Here is a 22,578-nt window from a genome sequence, read left to right on the forward strand (position 1 = left end):
CTTTTGACAGATAGTCAGTTACAGTAGGAGGGCTTAAATTAGGGATCTCTATTTTTCATTCAGTAAATACTTACAAGGTATCTAGTATATAAAAAGTACAGTATTGGGGGGACTTCCCTGGTGGTCCAGTGGTAAAGAATCCGCCTTCCAATGCAGGGGACACAGGTTCGATCCCTGGTCGGGGAACTAAGATCCCACATGTCATGGGGCAACTAGGCCTGCATGCTGCAACTACTGAGTTCACATGCCTCAATGAGAGAGCCCACGTGCCGCAAACTACAGAGCCCACATGCCCTGAAGCCCACACGCCACAATTAGAGCGAGAAAACCTGCACGCCACAACTAGAGAGGCCTGCACGCCGCCGCAACTAGAAAGAGGCCCGCGCGTTGAGGCAACGACAGATCCTGTGTGCTGCAACTAAGACCCGATGCAGCCGAAAAAAAAAAATACAGTACTGGGAGTTAAGGGATACAAAGACATATGAGGAGTATTTCTGTATTCAAGGAATTTACAGCCTAGTTGAGGAAAAAAGAAAGATGCAGTGTCACATGAGCATAAGTAAAGTGATGGGCGCACAGGGAACAGAGAGGTGGGAGAGATAATTTCTGGCTAGGAAAATTCAAGAAAACTGCATGAAGCGGTTAGAATACATGTGGGACCTTGGAAGATGGGTAGGATTTCTACAGGTAAAGATCTCTAAAGAGAGGCAATTCAGGCACAGTGAATGTCAGGGATAAAGGGGAGTGGAAAAGTAAGGGGCTCAGTGGGTAGGGCAGTGAGTTGAGTGTTGATAAAGAGGACACTCAGGGTAACAATGAGAAGCAGCAATACTGTATCTTGTTTGGCTTTGAGGGCTGCACTTGCTGCCTGCAGAAAGCATGGAAAATCCAGGTGAAATCCTGGTTCCCCAGCCTGCCTGCATGTGAAGGTGCTACCCTAGACTGCTGCTTGGGTCATTCACCTTGGACTAGGAGGAAATGCAGGAGATGTTAATCAGGACCAGAGGACCAAAGATGCAGAACACAGGATTGACACTGAAGCCTCGACAATGAAGTTTTCACTTCACTTTTGATTGCTGAACATCAGCTGTCATATAAATTGGAAATGGTAGAAAATCAGAAAGACAGGCAGGAGGCTTCTCTGCATAGTCTTGCCTACACCTTCCCCAAGGTGGTCTTATTAGTATCCTTTAAGCCCTGAGGACCTTGGGCAGGTGTCCAAGCCACTATCCAGAAAGTCTTAGCAGCTCACCAATGCTGGCAGAAACAAGCAGACTAAGAATATGAGAAACTCCTTTCTAGACAAATTCATGCTCCTACTGTGCCATTTAGTCCAGATGTAACAGCATGAGGATAATCAAGTCTCACATGACTGCAATTTAATCACCTTTCCTAAATTTACTATAAGTAATTAAAACTAAATGACCCGGGGCTTCCCTGGTGGTGCAGTGGTTAAGAATCTGCCTGCCAATGCAGGAGACACGGGTTCAAGCCCTGGTCCGGGAAGATCCCACATGCTGCGGAGCAACTAAGCCCGCAAGCCACAACTGCTGAGCCTGTGTACCACAACTACTGAAGCCCACACACCTAGAGTCCGTGCTCCCAACAAGAGAAGCCACCACAACGAGAAGCCTGCGCACCACAATGAAGAGTAGCCCCCGCTCTTCGCAACCAAAGCCCACGTGCAGCAATGAAGACCCAACGCAGCCAAAAATAAAATTAAAAAAAAAAAAAAAAAAACAAAACAAAACTAAACTAAATGACCCAAAAATAATGGGAAAAATTTCATATGGGATGCAAGATGTCTCACCTTATCACCAGAAGCTAACTTGCAGGGTTGGGTAGTCTCTAATGGCCTTCCTAGTCATTAGTCCCATGTGGGCTGCCTATAGCTTCACCTAAACTTTTTTAGTTGGAAAAATAGTAGCAGCCACCATCTAAATCTCTACTGTTTCCCCAGCTAGAAATCTTATTAGGCTATTCAAGATTATACCTCCCCCCAAACAGCAACTGACTCTGGGATATTATGCTAGGTCTTTCTATGAACTTCTTTCATAGAAATAAGCTGGAGTTCCTTACAGAGCCTTAGTTTCCTTACCAAGTCTGTTCATGTCAATTCAGAACACTAACAGTGGGCTTTAGAGAGCCGCTCCTTTGTCTGCCCACCCACAGGAGGGGAGGGAGAGGTTACCAATTAGAGCAAACAAGGAAGTTATGGCACTGTCTCCCTTGGAAGGTCTGAGGCAAGAGGAGACAGAGTGGAAGTTACAAAGCCTCATGAGCTACTCTAGAAGCAGGTGATCAAATGGATAAAGGCAAGTGTAGTTCTGGTTTTTAAGAGAATGGTGACATCTCTCAGTCTTACGTAGGAATCTGGAATGGGATATGGAGTAGCACAGGAACAATAAGAAAAAAGTCTGGATTGCCAAGATTTATTCATTGTAGAAATGCAGAAATTGAGCTGGATGATTTCTAAGGCCCCATCTCATTCTAACATTCCAGGACCCAGTGTTGGAGCTAGATCATGAGAAACATGAGAAACTCTGAAGTTGAAACTTTATTCTAAAACTAAATCAAGAAGAAATAGATAACTCAGACCAATCACTAGAAATGAAATAGAATCTGTAATAAAAAAAAGCTCCCTACAAACAAAAGTCCAGGACCAGATGGCTTCACTGGGGAATTCTACCAAATGTACAAAGTAGAACTTAAACTGATCCTTCTCAACTTCTTCCAAAAGACTGAAACTTTATTCTAAAGGTAATGGGGATTCTTCAAAAGTTTTTGAATAGAACATGGATATGATCAGAGATATTCTTTAGGACGACAACACTGGCAACATGTCATCTCTGTGAGATGAGATAAAGTAATGAAGAAGATGATAATGATAACAGCTAACATTCTTTGTGCCAAGCACTGTTCTCAGTGCTTTATGTCTATTAACTCACTTAGTATTCCCAATAAACCTATGAGGCAACCCAGTTTTTACCCCATTTTATAATAAGAAAATCAGGGTCAAAGAGGTAAAGCCAATCCCCTAAGCGACTAGTAAGTGACAGACCCAGGATTCCGTCTGGCTGTCTGACCCCAAAGCTCATGCTCTCATCCATAGGACCAATGCTGGAAGGGTGGATTTGGAAGAGAAAGAAAAATGGAGACAGGAAAATAAGTTAGAGAACACAGTGATTCAGGAAGAGGTCTCTGGGTCTGACCTCTTTTCCGAACCTCTACTCACAAACTGGCTACCAGCTACCTCCACACACCTGGATGTCCTACAGGTACTTCCAATCCCATGTGCCCCGCACAAGCCTTATCTCCTCACAAATCTGCTCCTCCCTCTCCCTTCCTCATCTCAGTGAGTACACCATCATCTACCCTGTTTTCCCAACTAGAAACCTGGGCTTCACCGACCAACTGTCCTCTCCCTTGCCCCTTACATTCCTTCCTTGCTCGTTCCTTGTCAGTCACCTTAGATTCCTTTACTTATGTCTACAATTACTGATGTTCTCCAAGGTTTTGTCTTGGTTTCTTTTCTTTCAGTGCCACACACTGTTCCTGGGTGGTCTCAGCTGTATCCACGGATTCAGTTACCACCTCCATGCCCACCGCCCCCAATCTGTACTTCAAGCACAGGCTCCTTTCCCGAACTCCAGTCCTATACAGCAAGTGCTGCACGTGCCACGAGCTCAACTTGTCACAGATGGAATGTGTCATTTCTCTGCTTCCCACCCTGCAAATGCTCCTTCTCCACTGATTTCTATCTTAGAGACTGGCACACCAGAAACCTTATTGCTCCAGCAAGAAATCGAAGAATTTTCCTTAGTTTCTCTCTCTTTCACCTCACATATCCAGGCAGTCATCATGCTTTATAGTTTTTACCACCCTGTTACTTCTCTCCATCTCCACTGCTATTGCGTTAGTTAAGGACCTCTTCCATTTTACCAGGATTATTTCAGTCGTCTTCCTGCCTCCATATTTACCCTCTACAGATCATCCTTCTCACCACAGCCAAAATGATCTTCATAAAATGGGAATTTAATCATGTTATTCCTTTTCTTTAAACTCTTAAATTACCACCACCCATTAAACTCCTTAGAGGATAGTCCATTTTGTCCATTTATATGGCCTTGTCTCCTGTCATATCCATTTCTTTCTGAATTCTATATTGTGGTCATTATGAATCATTTACCATTCTTTCACATAACAAATATTTATTGAGTTCCCGTAGGCCTTCAGGATATAACAGTGAAACGGAAAGATAAGGTACTTGCCATTCTCAAACTAACATCTTGTGATAGACAGGTGAACAAGATAAGGCCAGACAGTGATAATGTTATAATGAAGAAAATAAGATGTAACAGGGAGTGCTGGGACAGGTTACTTCTGAGAGGATAGTCAGCAGAGCCTCTTTTTAAGTGGTGAAATCTGAGCTAACAACAAAATGAGGAGCCGTTTCTGAAATAAGATATGCTCTCTCACACTTTATATTCTTGATGTATCTAGAACACTCCTTTCTCCAGCCTGGGGGGGCTCTACTCATTTTTCAAGATTCAGTTCAAGAGTCATTTCCTTAATTAAGTCTTCTCTGACCCTTTCCTCTTCCGTGACCATACAGATTTCTATCACAGCACTTGTAACTTCTTGTTGCATATAGCTTATGAGTTCCTTGAGGAAAGAGATTGAGCCTTATGTAGTTTTCTGTCTTCAGTTGCCTACTACATTCTTCAGCATAAAGTGAGTCCTGAAGTGTTTGATGAAAGGGTGGAATCACTTGAGACAGGTTTCTATTATCAGTGCTGTGCTGGAGCCAGCTCGTCCTGCTTGGGAGAGCTGACTGGTAGCGTCTCTTCCCAACTCAGTGTTCACTGATATCACTGGTCATAGGGGAAACTTTGTATCATGGGAATTGGCAAATGCTACAAATCAGGCCACTTATTTTTTCCTTTGGAGAACTGGTTGTTAACAATTTATCAGCACACCACTGGTAGCAGTGTACCAGAAAAATTTCTAGCTTTTTTTTTTTTTTTTTTGCAATTAAAGTTATACATGCATGAAGTTTAAAGCAAATTGTTCTGGCGGTTTTATTATGAATAATAGTAGTCCCCTGTTCCCTCAACTCATTTCCTTCTTCCCAGAGACAACTCTTTGACTTCTTTTTGCTGAGTATTTCAGTATTTACTTCCATGTCTATAGATAATAACATGCTTATATTACATCTTAATTTTTCAGTTTTAAGCATTGTCAATAGACTTCCCACAATGGAAGATGAGGATTTAGCTTTCCTTTCTCCCCACCACTGCTCCCTTTTTCCCTTCCTACCCTTCATCCTTTCAATATAGCTATAGCATAATTTTGGTCAATGTTCAGTGTTTATTATGACTATGTTAATTCTATTTCATAGTTGAGCCACATAGCAAACTCTGATGCCTTCTCCTGTTTTGTACAACTTTTTTAAAAACAGTGTTAATAACTGTTTTGTTTTTGTTAGTGTTCTATGTTATTACTAATTCAAACCTAACTTTCAGCCAGTTGTCTAAATTTTTCAAGATGTTTATATATATCTGGCATTTTTTCAGTTTCATCTTCCTAAATAAGTGTTTCCTGGATTCCACTCTGGACTAACTGCTCCCTTTATGCTTCATGCATAGCAGTCACCCTTGGATCTGCCTTCACCGTCACCCCATGGATTCTTTTTGCCTTATTCTGAGTTGGATCTCTTGTTTCTCATCTATCTCCTTTTGGTTTACTTTTCATTTTGGTGGGACACACCTTTTCATGTCTGAAAATGTCTTTATTCTACTGTCACACTTCATTAACACTTACCTTGAGTACGGAATTCTAGGGTGAAATTAATTTTCCTTCAGAATTTTGAAGGCATTGTTCTATTATCTTCTAGTTTTCATTGTTTCTACTGGTAAGTCCAAAGCCATTCCGGTTCCTGATTAGTTGTATATGACCTATTATTTTCTCTTTGTAAGTTGGTAGCATGCTTTGTCTCTGACGTTCTGAAGTTTCACAATGGTGTGGGTTTACTTTTACCATTGGGCTGGACCCTTAGTAGGCCCTTCCATTCTGTAAATTCGTATCTTTCAGTTCTGGGACATTTTCTTTTTTTTTTTTAATTTTACTTATTATTTTTGGCTGCACTGGGTCTTCATTGCTGCGTGTGGGCTTTCTCTAGTTGCGGCGGGTGGGGGCTACTCTTTGTTGCAGTGCGTGGGCTTCTCATTGCGGTGGCTTCTCTAGTTGTGGACCACGGGCTCTAGGTGCACGGGCTTCAGCAGTTGTGGCATGTGGGTTCAGTAGTTGTGGCTCACAGGTTCTAGAATGCAGGTTCAGTAGTTGTGGTGCACAGGCTTAGCTGCTCCATGGCATGTGGGATCTTCCTGGACCAGGGCTCGAACCTGTGTCCCCTGCGTTGGCAGGCAGATTTTTTTTTTTTTTTTTTGGCAGGCAGATTCTTAACCACTGCGCCACAGGGAAGCCCTGGGATATTTCCTTATATTACTTCTTAAACAATTTCCTTCTCTGATTTCTCAGCTCTCTTTTTATGGAACTCGTATTCAGATGTTAGACATCCTGGACTAGTCCTCTAATTTTCTATCATTTCTCTTCTATGTTCCATCTCTTTATTTTTTGTTCTACTTTTTGTGAAATTTCAAATTTACCTTCCAATTCTTTTATTGAAGTTCTCCTTTTTGTTATCATATATATATATATATATATATATTTTTTTTTTTTTTTTTTGCGGTATGTGGGCCTCTCACTGTTGTGGCCTCTCCCGTTGCGGAGCACAGGCTCCGGACATGCAGGCTCAGTGGCCATGGCTCACGGGCCCAGCCGCTCCGCAGCATGTGGGATCCTCCCGGACCGGGGCACGAACCCGTGTCCCCTGCATCGACAGGCGGACTCTCAACCACTGCGCCACCAGGGAAGTCCCCTAGCCTAGTGGTTTTTAAAATTTGTTTTATAGATCAGTTTTCACATTCTATAGGAAAGATAAGTGCCCCTTCCCCACTGTATTCCAAACAACTGTGCTTTTACCAGTTTTAAATAATGAGTTTCTGCTTAAGATTTATCTTAAGAAAGTTTCCTTTCTAAAAAGTCTGAAAACCATTGGTAATATCTTTCCTCTCTTCCACCACTAATGTTTGCATTTTATACAAGGAAAAAACCTGAGGTCCATACAGAGGAAGAATTTTATTAAGCATCATTCAAGTCTTACTCCAAGTTCAGGCTGTTCATAAACTAAGATTTTAGGGCATTCTAAAGCGTCTTAAAATGGGGAAAGATTCTCTATAACTTATAACAGAGAAGTTCTCCCTCAAAAATGGAAAGTGTCTTATATGTCCATTCCTCCTAGGCCTCTGCTTTCTTCAGGGCTGCTGTGGGATACTGAGATAGGGGAAGGTGACCCTTGGACAGTGGCACAGTGTCATTCCAGTCCTGCCAGTGGCTCACTACTGTGGCCATCCCATCAAGTAGAATATCAAAGCAAGAGAAGGCAGCTTCTCCCAGGACTACAATTGTCATAAGTATGAGAAGACTGATGGAAATGCTTTCAGAGACCACATTAAATAGTATGGAGCCAAAACCAAGGCCTAGGCACTATTCCTTCTTTCATCCTTTCCCCTTTCTTCCTCTCCCCAAGCTGACCCCTTTCCTAGGCTGGACTGGCCTCCAAAGCCTCCCAGAGATACCAGGGGCCTTGCCTCAAGTGGGTACAGGGGGCAACATACCCTTCCTCCACGGTAACTGAGTTCATGAGAAGGCAACTGGTGACAGTCACTCTATCTCTTATGACACAGGATGAACCAATGACTGAGTGCTTAATGGATGACTTCTCTCCAACCTGTGTATCTGGCCCAATGAGGCTGTCAACTCCAACCTGCAAAAGGCAAATATAAATATAAAAACTTGTCCACCCATCTCAACCAACTGCAAACCAACCCTCCAGATCCCTTGAGCTGGGTCTAATGGGATCTTTCCCAAAGACACTTTAGCAAGAGGGATCATCATCAGTGTTTCTCAGGGCCACAAGGTCATATAGTATCTCTGAGACCAACTCAAACTTACACACTCATGCACTTGTGTATATAGACGTGCTCTCCTGAAGACAGTGCTCAAATCAGGGTAAGAAGAGGGATAGAGATGGAAAGCTCCTGTGTCTGAGTCCAAAGACTATATAACGGACCTTCCTTAGAGGGTCTGTGTGGCTGGGCTCAGCACCTGTCCAGGCAATCTTCCTGAGTGCCTGGGCTGGAAGGTAAGATTTTATAACCAGAACTCAGTTTGGGATTTCCCTGGGGCCAATGAGGTTCAGGGATTGACCTGAGGAGAAGCTGGGAGAAGCTGGTATGGGGAGAAGCCCCAAACTAGCTTCTCAAGAACAAGCCTCAGTATACCCAGACACTGTCCCATAACTGCCCTGTCCAAGCTAGCACTTACCAGGTGTTTGCTGACAATCTGGGCTGATGAATGGACCAGTGATTCTTCCGGACAGATAACAGGTAGCAATTTGGACACCTTGAGGAAAGAGGTTTGGTCACTAAAGACAGACCAGAAAACACCTGAAAGCACCTTAAGTAGAGCCCTGTGTCCAAAAGAGATGTGGGGAGCTTGCAGCCACAGCCTCCTGTCTGGATGAGGCAGGCTGATGCATTTCCCCTAGGACAGGGATTGTTTGCACAGCAGCTTCTAGATAATCTTATCCTCAGTTTCCTAGCTGAGAGTCTCCTCCCTGAAAGTAATGCCACCTCCCTCAGCTGGGAGGCTGTGAGACAAGCCTTTGAGATACCCAGGCAGCACTTGGGAGAGGAGGCCTAAAGAGAGCAAGAAGCTTCCTGAGGCCTGACCACAGTCATCCTAGGTTCCCGCTCACCTCCTGGACTACAGTGGCCATGCATGAGGTGAGGACGGGAGTAATGTTAGACAACTGCACAATCAGGACAGACCCTGAGAAGGCATCCATGTTCTTCACCAGGCAAAATAAAATGCTGAAGGGGAAATTCACACTATTCTCTTTCCAGTATGAGAAAACTGAAAACGTTATGGGTATGGAGTGTTTTATCTCTGGACACATTAGGAAGGCACAGATAGTGTGTCTATCTGTGATTCTCCAGCCTGGGCAGAATGCTGGTTGGAGCACTGTGTGTGGTAGTCACACTAGCTGAGGGAGGCCTTGCTAGACTGGCTACGATGGAGATGTGAAGGCTAATCCCTCAGTCCCTATCCCTGGGATCTCCTCTATTACACTTCAGCCAAGGCCATTCAGGCCTGTCTGATGCACAGCCCCTGCTGACACTTCAGAGGATACTCCTCTGGCCTCAGGCTATCCGTGGACTTGCTTTCAGACCAGTCGGACAGACTCTAGTCATAGAATTGAAGAAAGAGAACTAAAAGTCAAATTAAGGAAGCTTTCTATATCTTTAACCCTAAATTGGGGCTAACTTTACCCAGGACTGCCCTGAGCAAACATGGGACTAGTTGTGATTTCTCATAAACTCTCTAGCTTGGATTCCCTTGGATTTAACCAATCCAGGTTGAGGCCAGATTGAGGTCTGGGGCTGGGACCATATCTACCACATGGTGTGGGTCCTGAAGATTCTTGAGTCAGGTTTTCTTCAGGGATTCAATCCCAATCCCAGTGTTCCCTTCCTCCTGTGCCTGCTACACAATAAAGAGCTCCTGCACATGCTCGGCCTCTTCACTGTCCCCCTTCTTCACCCCTTGCCTTAACTAAAACCTGGCCGGCCTTTAGGGCACTGCTTCCCCTTAAATAGAAGCTACTCATTCTTCATATCTCACAAACCTCAGGATTAAAAGGGTGGATTGGCAAGACTCCTCATGCTCTAATGCTGTTTTCCAGACACTTCTCTCTCATGGGCATTCCTTCCTTGATGCTTTGCCATCTGGCTACTCTATACTCTGCTCCTTTGCCTCCTTAAGAAAGCTTCCTCTGTGTGCCTATGTTTACATCATCGCAGTAATGATTACACAGTATTTATCTGCTTGTTTATGAAGTGCTGTAGATATCCCCATGCCGAGCAGAACAGGAGAAAGTTGTTCAACCCACAGGCCAGAAGTTAAGCCTTCTTGGAGATCTTGGCCTTTCTTTGGAGCCACAGAGGCTCTGCCTCTATGGACCAGACCCCTCACTTCCCCTTTTGCTGTACTTGGGTACCCCAATGGTTTCTCCTGACATGCCAGGTCTTGTTCAACCTTTGGAATGAGAGGGATTCTGAACAAGTCACTGTGTATCTAATGAAGAAATAAGACAAAAGGCTCAGTCTGTTCCTGGGACAGGAACTCCCACGATTTCTCTTCTGAACCCATCCTCTCACCTGTCTGTTGGCTTCCATGTAGAGTCCTAGGGTGCTCACTCGAGAGCAGAGCCCCTCTTTCATGATGTGGACGTAACAGCGCACCTGTGACCTGGACAAATCTTCCCAGCTGTCTCCTCGACAGGCATTCCAGCAGGCATCATAGGGAGCAAAGGTCAGCGTATTGGCTTCTTTTATAAAACTGTAAATATCTTCAGAACAAATACCCAAACCGAGCAAGTACATGCGAAACATGACAGAGAGGATACAGAATCAGTCAAGTTTTGAAAGAGGGTACAGCTCAAACCTCTTCCCCCGCAATGCACCCATGCCGCATGGACCCTGGGGAAATCCCACTAAAACCTGAAAGCCTAAGTCAAATTAAAAGAGGCAATGTGCTTCCTGTACATTTGAAATACTGTATGATATAAAAATGCTTAAAAAGAGGTCCTATAAGCAAGTTTGACTGACAGGCAAGCACTACTAGGGAAAATAAAATAGATGACTCTTGTACACTATGGGGTAGCAGAAGCAACTGTCCAGGCTTTAGTGACCAGCCATGTTGGCTTTGTGCTGCTAGCCTCCATTATCATATCAGATAGTTGTGCTATAAGAGAAATAGCACATGACTTGGGCCTCAGTTTTTCAACTCGTACAACAATCATTTGAAATCTTTTATTTTATGGTAAGAAAACTGGGGCTCAGAAGACTAAATAACCTGCCTTAGGTTGTAGAGCTAATAAATGGCAGAGTAAAATTTCAAACCCAGGTCTGAGGTGCTAAGCCCTGATATCTTAACCATCATGCTACACTGTCTCCATTTATTCCTTTGATACGTACATTTTTTGGAACATCTACTATGAGCCCAGGACTGGGCCAGGGACCAGGCAAGGATATGAGAGCAAACAAGACTGACCTCGTCCCTACATCCTGGAAAGGTGATAGTCTGTTGGCTCTGGTTGGACTGTCATTATACAGCCCTTCACCTTTCTTCCCTTGACAGGAGAGGCTGAGTTTAGTCAGGAGTGGGGCCCCCAGAGCCTAGAGAATAGGGGAACTGAGAAGTGGTGCGCAGAGTTCAAAGTCAAAAAGTTCTAGAGAGGAACACAGCCAAACCAGAGCTGTTAACCAGAGAATGGACCTGAGGCATGATTAGCCTGTCCCTGAAGAGCACAGTGACAGGATTTGCTTGAGCAAGCCCACCCAGAGCTCAGGGAGTGGCGTCAGCTAGCCTGTCCTAACTCTTGGCTAGATGAAAACCTGCTGCCTTGAGACAGGCATCTTGGGCTGGGCTAAGTTGCCCAGCCACTCTTCCAAAGGTATTGTTACCCCTACCTTACTGCACCAACTCAAGCACTGACCTAAAGACTTCAGCTCTTTTTTCTTTAGATCCTCTTCTTTTTCTTCCTGTCCTTGTTGTGATGAAGCTGAGGAGAACTGTTTTCTTACTAGGTATGGAATCAGTTCGCTCCGGATGGAAGTGATTGACCTAGGAAGAAAGAGTGGTCAAACATGAGAAATCTGACTATCTGGATCCAATCAGAATCAAAAACTGTGCATCCAAGGAAAAGCCAAATTCCTTCCTGTCATGCCACCTTGGGACTGATAGAGATTAGAAATGACAAGGATTTGGCAGTTCTGGAGAAGCAGAGGATCTACATTCTCTATCAGCTTCAGACTGGAGGTGGGAGGGTAGTGTACTGAGTCTGAGACGCCCTTTCCCTGATCTATGCAGAAAATGGTCTTTTACAAGACTTATCTATGAAGTGTGTGCCTGCATGTTTGTATGTGTGTGCACGTGTGTGTATCTTAACATGGTGCTTTGACTATTAACTGGCAATAACCCATGAGAAGGTAGAATGCTCTGGCCTTTTGAAAAAAAGTTATTTAAAAAAACATAAAACATTTTCTATAAAGGTCTTGCGTATTTTCTGTAAGATTAATCTGGAGTATCTTAGTTTTTTTGTTGTTATAAATGGTGCCTTTTAAACAATTATTTTCTTCTTCTTGGTCAACAGAAACTCAATTCACTGTATTTTGATCTTGTAGCCAATTGCCTTGATAAACAATCTTAATACTAATATTTTATCTGTAGATTCTGGCAATCATACCAACTGTGTAAACAACAATTTTCTTTCTTCCTTTCTAATCCTTATTTTCCATTATCTTACCATATTGGCTAAGACCTCCAATATACTAATGCTGAATAGAAGCACTAATAGTCATCCTTTTTTTTTTTTTAACTTCGTAACTCCATTCATTTTATTCACTCGATCGCTGCATGAACAGACACACCTGAAATTTAAAACAAGAGCTTATACAGACACCTGTTCTTTCTATAGGCATTAGCTCAGAATATATGTGGGTAAGATGACACAGAAAAAAGTTTAAATGTGAAATGTGAATTTAGGGCTGAGTTAAGGAGGTGCATACTCAGTCTCATATATCCGGACATGCTTCAGATACCTCCTTAATGTCTATCTCCAAGACTGAAATGACTCTGTACCTCTTTGAAGACAACAGACCATTCTATCATCTCTTCATTGATGACCAGGCCTTGACCATATGGAATATTGGTGACAAACTCTCCTACTTTAACCAGCAGCCCAAGACCAGCAGGAAAATTCACAGCGTTCTGGATATCCTATCGTGTCACACGGTTCTGTTTTTCATCTAAGGATATGTGGTCTCCAGCACTGTTGGTAAATTGGATTTTCCTCAGAAACGGATGCAGCTCCAGATGCCATCAGGTGATCAATGCAGGTCCTGCTTCTGGAGGGCATTTACCTTTCTTCACCATCTCTGCTTTCAGATACCAGAGGAACTGCTCGCCTTTCAAATCATCAGATACAAATAGCGCCACCCAGGTCCAGCCAAAATGCAGCAATAACCACATCATTCCTTGAGCCAGGGAGCTGTCCGTAGTGGCCATCTGTTAGAGCGATGAGAACTGGTCTTTATCACTCAGGATGGGATCAAAAGACCATATGTGACCTGTGGGCTTCTGTAGGGCTCCAGGACTGTTCCAATCTCGGCTGAAAATGCCAACGCGGTTCCTATAACAATGGCCACAGATTTTCTCTGTCCCTGGCAGTTGTAGTTAGGGAGAGTCTGATTTCCTTCAGACAGCCAAAACAGGGTACTTTCCAAGGTCCTCTGGTCACTGGGAAAGGCATTGTAGAGGCTGAAACCCAAGGACAGATTGGGGAGCAGATGGGAGTCCTTACTGATTTCCTCAATGGCAAAGACAAATGCCAGGACGTATTGGTAGTTCTTCCAAAGCCACCTGGTCACACAGAAATCCACGGGTCAGTGAGGACAGGTGAAACTTGAGGCTGGTTTCAACTCAAACTTGAACTCCAGAGATAACTTGTCTTTAAGTTCTCCAGGGCTTTGTAGACTGTAAGACCGTAGAGCAGGGTTTCCAAACCAGGGCACTATAGATAATGCTTTGTCACAGGTGCTGTTCAGTGCAGTGTAGGCCGTCCAGCAGCATCCGCGGCCTCCACACACTAGATGCCACTAGCAGCCCCTCTCATTTGTAACAACAGAAACAATGCCTCCGCACGTGACTAAAAGTCCCCTGGGGGCAAAGTCACACCGGTGAAAGGATGGGGAGAGGGGGAACTCTCAGGAGGGGACTGCGGCGCCCAGAGCTAGGAGGAAACAGAGGCTCCGGGCCAACCAGTGGGGTGAGCCTGAGGCCCCAGGGCTAGAAACGCGGCTCGCGAGAAAGGGGGAGGAATGCCGGAGCCTGTGATGGGGGTGCCCCAGACCCATGCCCCTCCCTAGACTCCTACGGGAGCCCCGGGACAGCCCGCCGCTCAGAGTCCTGACCCTCACACTGAGGCCGAATGTACCGTGTGAACCCAGCCCCCCGCAGAGAAAACTTTACACAGCGCGGTGAGCCACCCTGCGAGTCCTTCAGTCATCCTTACTCATTCTCGATTTTAAAGGGAATTTTTCTATTTTATCATTTAGACTGATGATTGTTACTGTTTTTTTCCCCTATCATCAAAGCCACCATTTATTGACTGTCCTCTATGTGTAGATATTGGGCTTCATGCTTTATAGCCAATACCTGGCACATGTTATTGGTTTTATAAATACCCTTTATCAGGTTAAGGAACTTCTCTTTTATTCCTAACTTGATAAGAGCTTTCATCAATGAATGGGTACTGACTTTTACTAAAAAAATTTTTTTCTTGCATCTATGGAGCTCATTGTATTTTTTTTCTCCTTTATTCTGTTATGGTAATGGATTAAAACATTTTCTGACACTAACAGGTTGAATAATACTTTTCAAAGGCTATATACACAATTTCTACTCTACACTCCCTCACAGTAGAGGAATTACAGGTGATTCTTCTATTTTTATGCAAATTATCAAATTTTACAACTTTAGGTTCTTCTTTAAGTTTCTTGTCTTTCATTTTCTCATAGCTTCTATGGTACTACTCTCCTGGCTTGATTCAGACTTCGCAAATTTAAAATTCATTCTGATGGGGCTTCCCTGGTGGCGCAGTGGTTGAGAGTCCACCTGCCGATGCAGCGGGACACAGGTTCGTGCCCCGGTCCGGGAAGATCCCACATGCCGTGGAGCGGCTGGGCCCGTGAGCCATGGCCGCTGAGCCTGCACGTCCGGAGCCTGTGCTCCGCAACGGGAGAGGCCACAACAGTGAGAGGCCTGCGCACCGCAAAAAAAAAAAAAAAAAAAATCATTCTGATGACTAAGTAGTTCCCACACAGATTTCAACTTCCCTTCTACTTAAGAGTGGGCTCCCTCACATTATAACAGTTGTACTTATTTATCAATGGCTATCAAAGAATTTCCACAACAAAGTTAACTTCAATTTACTTTCATGAAATCAGATGAGTCTAGGACACCACTTACAGAAAGAAAATCAGACCAAAGATCAATGTGTAGAAGAACCTCCAGAAGGCAAAAACATTCCTGTACTATATCACTCGGATACGAGCAGTAAGCAACCTTGGTCAAGAGCTTCGGAGCTCTCTTTCATTTGGCCTCGTTGGGTCCCTGGAGGCATGGTGCTTCCTCATGGGTATCGAGCCAGGATGTTGGGTCTAAATGACCAACAATCTGTAATGGGGAAGAAGGAACCTGATCCTTAGCACAGTGAGTATGCTTCTGATTTATACTTAGCAAAGGAAATGAAAGACTACCATATGATTTTTAGTTTTCTCTCTCATACTGTGACCTTGTTAGAATTTTAAATCACTAGTTAATTAATTTAGCATTTAATAAGACTGTAGTAATATGCCAGTCACTGTTCTGTGCCTTGGAAATATACTGTTTCTGCCCTCAAAGAATTCAAAATCCAGTGGAAAGTAGCCTGATCATGGATTTAAGGAGAAGAGTAGGAGATGAGGTTGATTAAGGAGGCAATGGAGCCAGATCATGAAAGCCTTCTGTGGCAGTCTAGACAGTTTGGACTGAGACAAGCCAGTGGTAGTTTTTAAGCAGGAAAGTGACACGATCAGTTTTATTTCTTAATAAGGTAATTCTGATAGCAGTGAAAATAGGCTTGGAATAAGGAGAATGAACAGAGAGACCAGTTACAAGACTCTGAAAGATGAGATAATGTGGCCTGAGAGAGGGGTTAATGTATAAGCAGCCCTATAAACCTGACTGCTGCTTCATACTTCCCACCCTCTCTCCCAGCCCCTATTCAAAGAAGCTCTGCAGGCTGACACAGGACCACACAGATGGAGTGTAGGTAGGGAGGCAAGACAGAGGTGGAGGCTGAGGAGGGTAAGCAAAATTAGGAACCCTGGAGCTACACAGTTCATGGCTTTTGTCATTTTTAAAAGATCAAGTCAAACATCTTTGAAGAATTCTGTGTAAGCTGGAAGCTCTTGTATTGAATTTCAATGTGCTTTTTCTTCTGATCCTTTGATGGAGATTAAAAATTTCCATATAAATTCAAAGAATGAAATAACACTTACTCTTAGCTTTTTTCTCCCCTTTTAATGCTCCAAGCCAGTGTGGGTAGCAAATGTTCCTTGGCCCCCTCTGGTGGAAAACAAGTCAGTTCCCTTTGAAGAAATGACAAAGCATGGACAGCTGGGGGATTTTGGAGCCACGATATTTACCCTATAGGCCAAACAGAACTCTCACTGCAAGAGGCAAGCAAACAAGCCTTGGCACACAGCCCTTTTAGGCAGAACCCTTTAAGGAGACCAGACAAGGATCTGGGGAGAAGAGCTGAAGCATTCCTGCCAGGTCCCACCTACCTCTGCTGGGGCTCAGCAATCAGGTCAATTCTCATAATGCGGTTGGCCTAGCAGCACAATGGAGGACAAAATTACTCTTCCTGCACTGTACTCAAACTAGAGGTAGCTCAAAGCTGTGCCAAGAAGTGGGACAGGCCACTATGACCCACTGTGAGCATCCTGACCTTGGGGCTGAAGACCAGCAGCTGGGTCCACTGTTCTGGGCCTCGGCAACCTCACTTTCCCCCTTCCCTCTCATACACAGTCTTCCCAGAAACACCTGCCTCATGTCATAAAATTATAAGCTCCTAAGAAATAAGAAATCACAAAGGAGAACAACAGATTTGACTATCAGATGCAAACAAATAACTCCACCAAATAAAAAAGACAAAATAATTGTTACATACAGGACAAAAGATTAATATTTTTAATAGGTAAATAGATATAAATGTTCAAAACTATATAAAAATATTTTAAAGAAATAAGTATCAAAAAAAGATGCAGTTTCTCTCACAAGTTAGCAGATATAAAATAATTCTCATTAGTGATAAGGGTGCTTCTCATACAATGTATAAACTGGTAAAATCTTTTCTGAAAAGTAATTGGCAATACATAACAAAGGTCTTGAAGACATTCATATTATCTTATCCTATAATTCTACTTCTATAAATCTATCTTAAGGAAAATACATCATGCTCAATAAATATTTGCTGAATAAACAACATAATCAGATAATAAAAAAGAATCTTTGCACAAAAATGTTTAATGTTAAAAAATAGAGAACAACCAAATATCCAACAATGGAAGAACAATCAAACACATAGGTAATAGAATAGCATATAGGCAAAACTCTGATCATAAAGAATTTTTTAGATCACAAAGAATTTTTTAATGACACAGGAAAATGCTCATGAAATAATACTGAATAAAGAAATAAGAGACGGCAGACAGCAGAAGCAACAAGAACTACAATCCTGGGACTTCCCTGGTGGTCTAGTGGGTAAAGACTCCGTGACCCTAATGCAGGGGACCTGGGTTCAATCCCTGGTCAGGGAACTAGATCCCGCATGCATGCCACAACTAAGAAATTCACATGTCACGACTAAGAGCCCACATGCTGCAAGAAAGATCATGTGTGCCGCAACTAAGACATGGTACAGCCAGAATAATAAATAAATAAATATTAAAATTAAAAAAAAAAAAAGAACTACAATCCTCTAGTTTGTGGAACAAAAACCATATTCACAGAAAGACAGACAAGATGAAAAGGCAGAGGGCTATGTACCAGATGAAGGAACAAGATAAAACCCCAGAAAAACAACTAAATGAAGTGGAGATAGGCAACCTTCCAGAAAAAGAATTCAGAATAATGATAGTGAAGATGATCCAGTACCTCGGAGAAAGAATGGAGGCAAAGGTTGAGAAGATGCAAGAAATGTTTAACAAAGACCTAGAAGAATTAAAGAACAAACAAACAGAGATGAACAATACAATAACTGAAATGAAAAATACACTAGAAGGAATCAATAGCAGAATACCTGAGGCAGAAGAATGGATAAGTGACCTGGAAGACAGAATGGTGGAATTCACTGCTGCAGAACAGAATAAAGAAAAATGATTGCAAAGAAATGAAGACAGCCCAAGAGACCTCTGGGACAACATTAAGTGCAACAACATTCGCATTATAGGGGTCCCAGAAGGAGAAGAGAGAGAGAAAGGACCAGAGAAAATATTTGAAGACATTATAATCAAAAACTTCCCTAACACGGGAAAGGAAATAGCCACCCAAGTCCAGGAAGTGCAGAGAGTCCTGGGCAGGATAAACCCAAGGAGAAACATGCTGAGACACATAGTAATCAAATTGACAAAAATTAAAGACAAAGAAAAACTATTGAAAGCAACAAGGGAAAAACGACAAATAACATACAAGGGAACTCCCATAAGGTTAAAAGGTAATTTCTCAGCAGGAACTCTACAAGCCAGAAGGGAGTGACATGACATATTTAAAGTGATGAAAGGGAAGAACCTACAACCAAGATTACTCTACCCGGAAACAATCTCATTCAGATTCAATGGAGAAATCAAAAGCTTTACAGACAAGCAAAAGCTAAGAGAATTCAGCACCACCAAACCAGCTCTACAACAAATGCTAAAGGAACTTCTCTAAGTGGGAAATACAAGACAAGAAAAGGACCTACAAAAACAAACCCAAAACAATTAAGAAAATGGTAGCAGGGACATACATATTGATAATTACCTTAAATGTGAATGGATTAAATGCTCTAACCAAAGGACACAGGCTTGCTGAATGGATACAAAAACAAGACCCATATATATGCTGTCTACAAGAGACCCACTTCAGACCTAGGGACACATACAGACTGAAAGCAAGGGGATGGAAAAAGATACTCCATGCAAACGGAAATCAAAAGAAAGCTGGAGTAGAATACTCATATCAAATAAAATAGACTTTAAAATAAAGACTGTTACAAGAGACAAGGAAGGACACTACATAATGATCAGGGATCAATCCAAGAAGATATAACAATTATAAATATATATGCACCCAACATAGGAGCACCTCAATACATAAAGCAAATGCTAACAGCTATAAAAGAGGAAATCAACAGTAACACAGTAATAGTGGGGGACTTGAACACCTCACTTACACCAATGGACAGATCATCCAGACAGAAAATTAGTAAGGAAACACAAGCTTTAAATGACACAAGAGACCAGATAGATTTAGTTGATATTTATAGGACATGCCATCCAAAAAAACAGCAGATTACACTTTTTTCTCAAGTGCGCACGGAACATTCTCCAGGATAGATCACATCTTGGGTCACAAATCAAGCCTCAGTAAATTTAAGAAAATTGAAATCATATCAAGCATCTTTTCTGACCACAACGCTATGAGATTAGAAATCAATTACAGGGAAAAAAACGTAAAAAACACAAACACATGGAGGCTAACCAATATGTTACTAAATAACCAAGAAATCACTGAAGAAATCAAAGAGGAAATCAAAAAATACCTAGGGACAAATGACAACGAAAACACGACGATCCAAAACCTATGGGATGCAGCAAAAGCAGTTCTAAGAGGGAAGTTTATAGCAATGCAATCCTACCACAAGAAACAAGAAAGATCTCAAATAAACAATCTAACCTTACACCTAAAGGAACAGAGAAAGAAGAACAAACAAAACCCAAAGTTAGTAGAAGGAAAGAAATCATAAAGAACAGAGCAGAAATAAATGAAAAAGAAATGTAGGAAACAATAGCAAAGATCAATAAAACTAAAAGCAGTTTCTTTGAGAAGATAAAGTTGATAAACCATTAGCCACACTCATTAAGAAAAAGAGGGAGAGGACTCAGATCAATAAAATTAGAAATGAAAAAGGAGAAGTTACAACAGACACCACAGAAATACAAAGCATCCTAAGAGGCTACTACAAGCAGCTCTACGCCAATAAAATGGACAACCTGGAAGAAATGGACAAATTCTTAGAAAGGTATAACCTTCCAAGACTGAATAGGAAAGAAACAGAAAATATGAACATACCAATCACAAGTAGTGAAATTGAAACTGTGATTAAAAATCTTCCAACAAACAGAAGTCTAGGACCAGATGGCTTCACAGGTGAATTCTATCAAACATTTAGAGAAGAGCTAACACCAATCCTTCTCAAACTCTTCCAAAAAATTGCAGAGGAAGGAACACTCCCAAACTCATTCTATGAGGCCACCATCACCCTGTAACCAAAACTAGACAAAAATACTACAAAAAAAAAGAAAATTACAGACCAATATCACTGATGAATATAGATGCAAAAATCTTCAACAAAATTCTAGCAAACAGAATCCAACAATGCTTTAAAAGGATCATACACCATGATCAAGTGGTATTTATCCCAGGGATGCAAGGATTCTTCAATATACGCAAATCAATCAATGTGATACACCATATTAACAAATTGAAGAAGAAAAACTATATGATCATCTCAATAGATGCAGAAAAAGCTTTTGACAAAATTCAACACCGATTTATGATAAAAACTCTCCAGAAAGTGGGCATGGAGGGAACCTACCTCAACATAATAAAGGCCATATATGACAAACCCACAGCAAACATCATTCTCAATGGTGAAAAACTGAAAGCATTTCCTCTAAGATCAGGAACAAGACAAGGAAGCCCACTCTCACCACTATTCAAGATAGTTTTGGAAGTCCTAGCCACAGCAATCAGAGAAGAAAAAGAAATAAAAGGAATACAAATTGGAAAAGAAGAAGTAAAACTGTCACTGTTTGCAGATGACATGATACTATATCTAGAGAATCCTAAAGATGCCACCAGAAAACTACTAGAGCTAATCAATGAATTTGGTAAAGTTGCAGGATACAAAATTAATGCACAGAAATCTCTTGAATTCCTATACACTAATGATGAAAAAAGTGAAAGAGAAATTAAGGAAACACTCCCATTTACCACTGCAACAAAAAGAATAAAATACCTAGCAATAAACCTACCTAGGGAGACAAAAGACCTGTATGTAGAAAACTATATGACACTGATGAAAGAAATTAAAGATGATACCAACAGACGGAGAGATATACCATGTTCTTGGATTGGAAGAATCAATATTGTGAAAATAACTATACTACCCAAAGCAACCTACAGATTCAATGCAATCCCTATCAAATTACCAATGGCATTTTTTACAGAACTGGAACAAAAAAATCTTAAAATTTGTATGGAGACACAAAAGACCCCGAACATCCAAAGCAGTCTTGAAGGAAAAAAACAGAGCTGGAGGCATCAGACTCCCTGATTTCAGAGTATACTACAAAGTTACAGTAATCAAGACAATATGGTACTGGCACAAAAACAGAAATATAGATCAATGGAACAGGATAGAAATCCCAGAGATAAACCCATGCACCTATGGTCAACTAATCTATGACAAAGGAGGCAAGGATATACAATGGAGAAAAGACAGTCTCTTCAATAAGTGGTGCTGGGGAAACTGGACAGCTACATGTAAAAGAATGAAATTAGGGCTTCCCTGGTGGCTCAGTGGTTGAGAGTCCGCCTGCAATGCAGAGGACTCGGGTTCGTGCCCCAGTCCGGGAGGATCCCACATGCCGCGGAGACGCTGGGCCCGTGAGCCATGGCTGCTGAGCCTGCGCGTCCGGGGCAAAAAAAAAAAAAAAAAAGAATGAAATTAGAACACTCCCTAACACCAAACACAAAAATAAACTCAAAATGGATTAGAGACTTAAATGTAAGACCGGACACCATAACACTCTTAGAGGAAAACATAGGAAGAGCACCCTCTGACATAAATCACAGCAAAATCTTTTTTGATCCACCTCCTAGAGTAATGGAAATAAAAACAAAAATTAACAAATGGGACCTAATGAATCTTAAAAGCTTTTGCACAGCAAAGGAAACCATAAACAAGATGGAAAGACAATCTTCAGAATGGGAGAAAGTATTTGCAAACGAATCAACGGACAAAGGATTAATCTCCGAAATACATAAACAGCTCATGCAGCTCAATATTAAAAAAACAAACAACCCAATTAAAAAATGGACAGAACACCTAAATAGACATTTCTCTAAAGAAGACATACAGATGGCCAAGAAGCACATGAAAAGCTGCTCAACATCACTAATTTTTAGAGAAATGCAAATCAAAACTGCAATGAGGTATCACCTCACACCAGTTAGAATGGGCATCATCAGAAAATCTGCAAACAACAAATGCTGGAGAGGGTGTGGAGAAAAGGGAACCCTCTTGCACTGTTGGTGGGAATGTAAATTGATACAGCCACTATGGAGAACCATATGGAGGTCCCTTAAAAAAGAAAAATAGAATTACCATATGACCCAGCAATTCCACTACTGGGCATATACCCAGAGAAAACCATAATTCAAAGACACATGCACCCCAATGTTCACTGCAGCACTATTTACAATAGCCAGGTCACGGAAGCAACCTAAATGTCGATCGAC

General features: G+C 42.1%; 1 protein-coding gene across 1 annotated transcript in view; it reads right to left on the minus strand.

Annotated features, from left to right (window-relative positions):
• EIF2B3 (eukaryotic translation initiation factor 2B subunit gamma) overlaps positions 1-22,578 on the minus strand; it is a 155,662-nt gene that overhangs the window by 15,039 nt on the left and 118,045 nt on the right. Inside the window, exons 7-10 of the mRNA XM_065879906.1 lie at positions 11,684-11,811; positions 10,344-10,534; positions 8,449-8,526; positions 7,740-7,888 (exon numbers count right to left, since the gene is read on the minus strand). Of these exons, the coding sequence (XP_065735978.1) occupies positions 7,740-7,888; positions 8,449-8,526; positions 10,344-10,534; positions 11,684-11,811 (546 nt within the window). The remainder of the gene's footprint in view (positions 1-7,739; positions 7,889-8,448; positions 8,527-10,343; positions 10,535-11,683; positions 11,812-22,578) is intronic.

This window comes from Phocoena phocoena, chromosome 1 (genome assembly GCF_963924675.1).
Source record: "Phocoena phocoena chromosome 1, mPhoPho1.1, whole genome shotgun sequence".
In the NCBI taxonomy this organism is placed as follows: domain Eukaryota; kingdom Metazoa; phylum Chordata; class Mammalia; order Artiodactyla; family Phocoenidae; genus Phocoena; species Phocoena phocoena.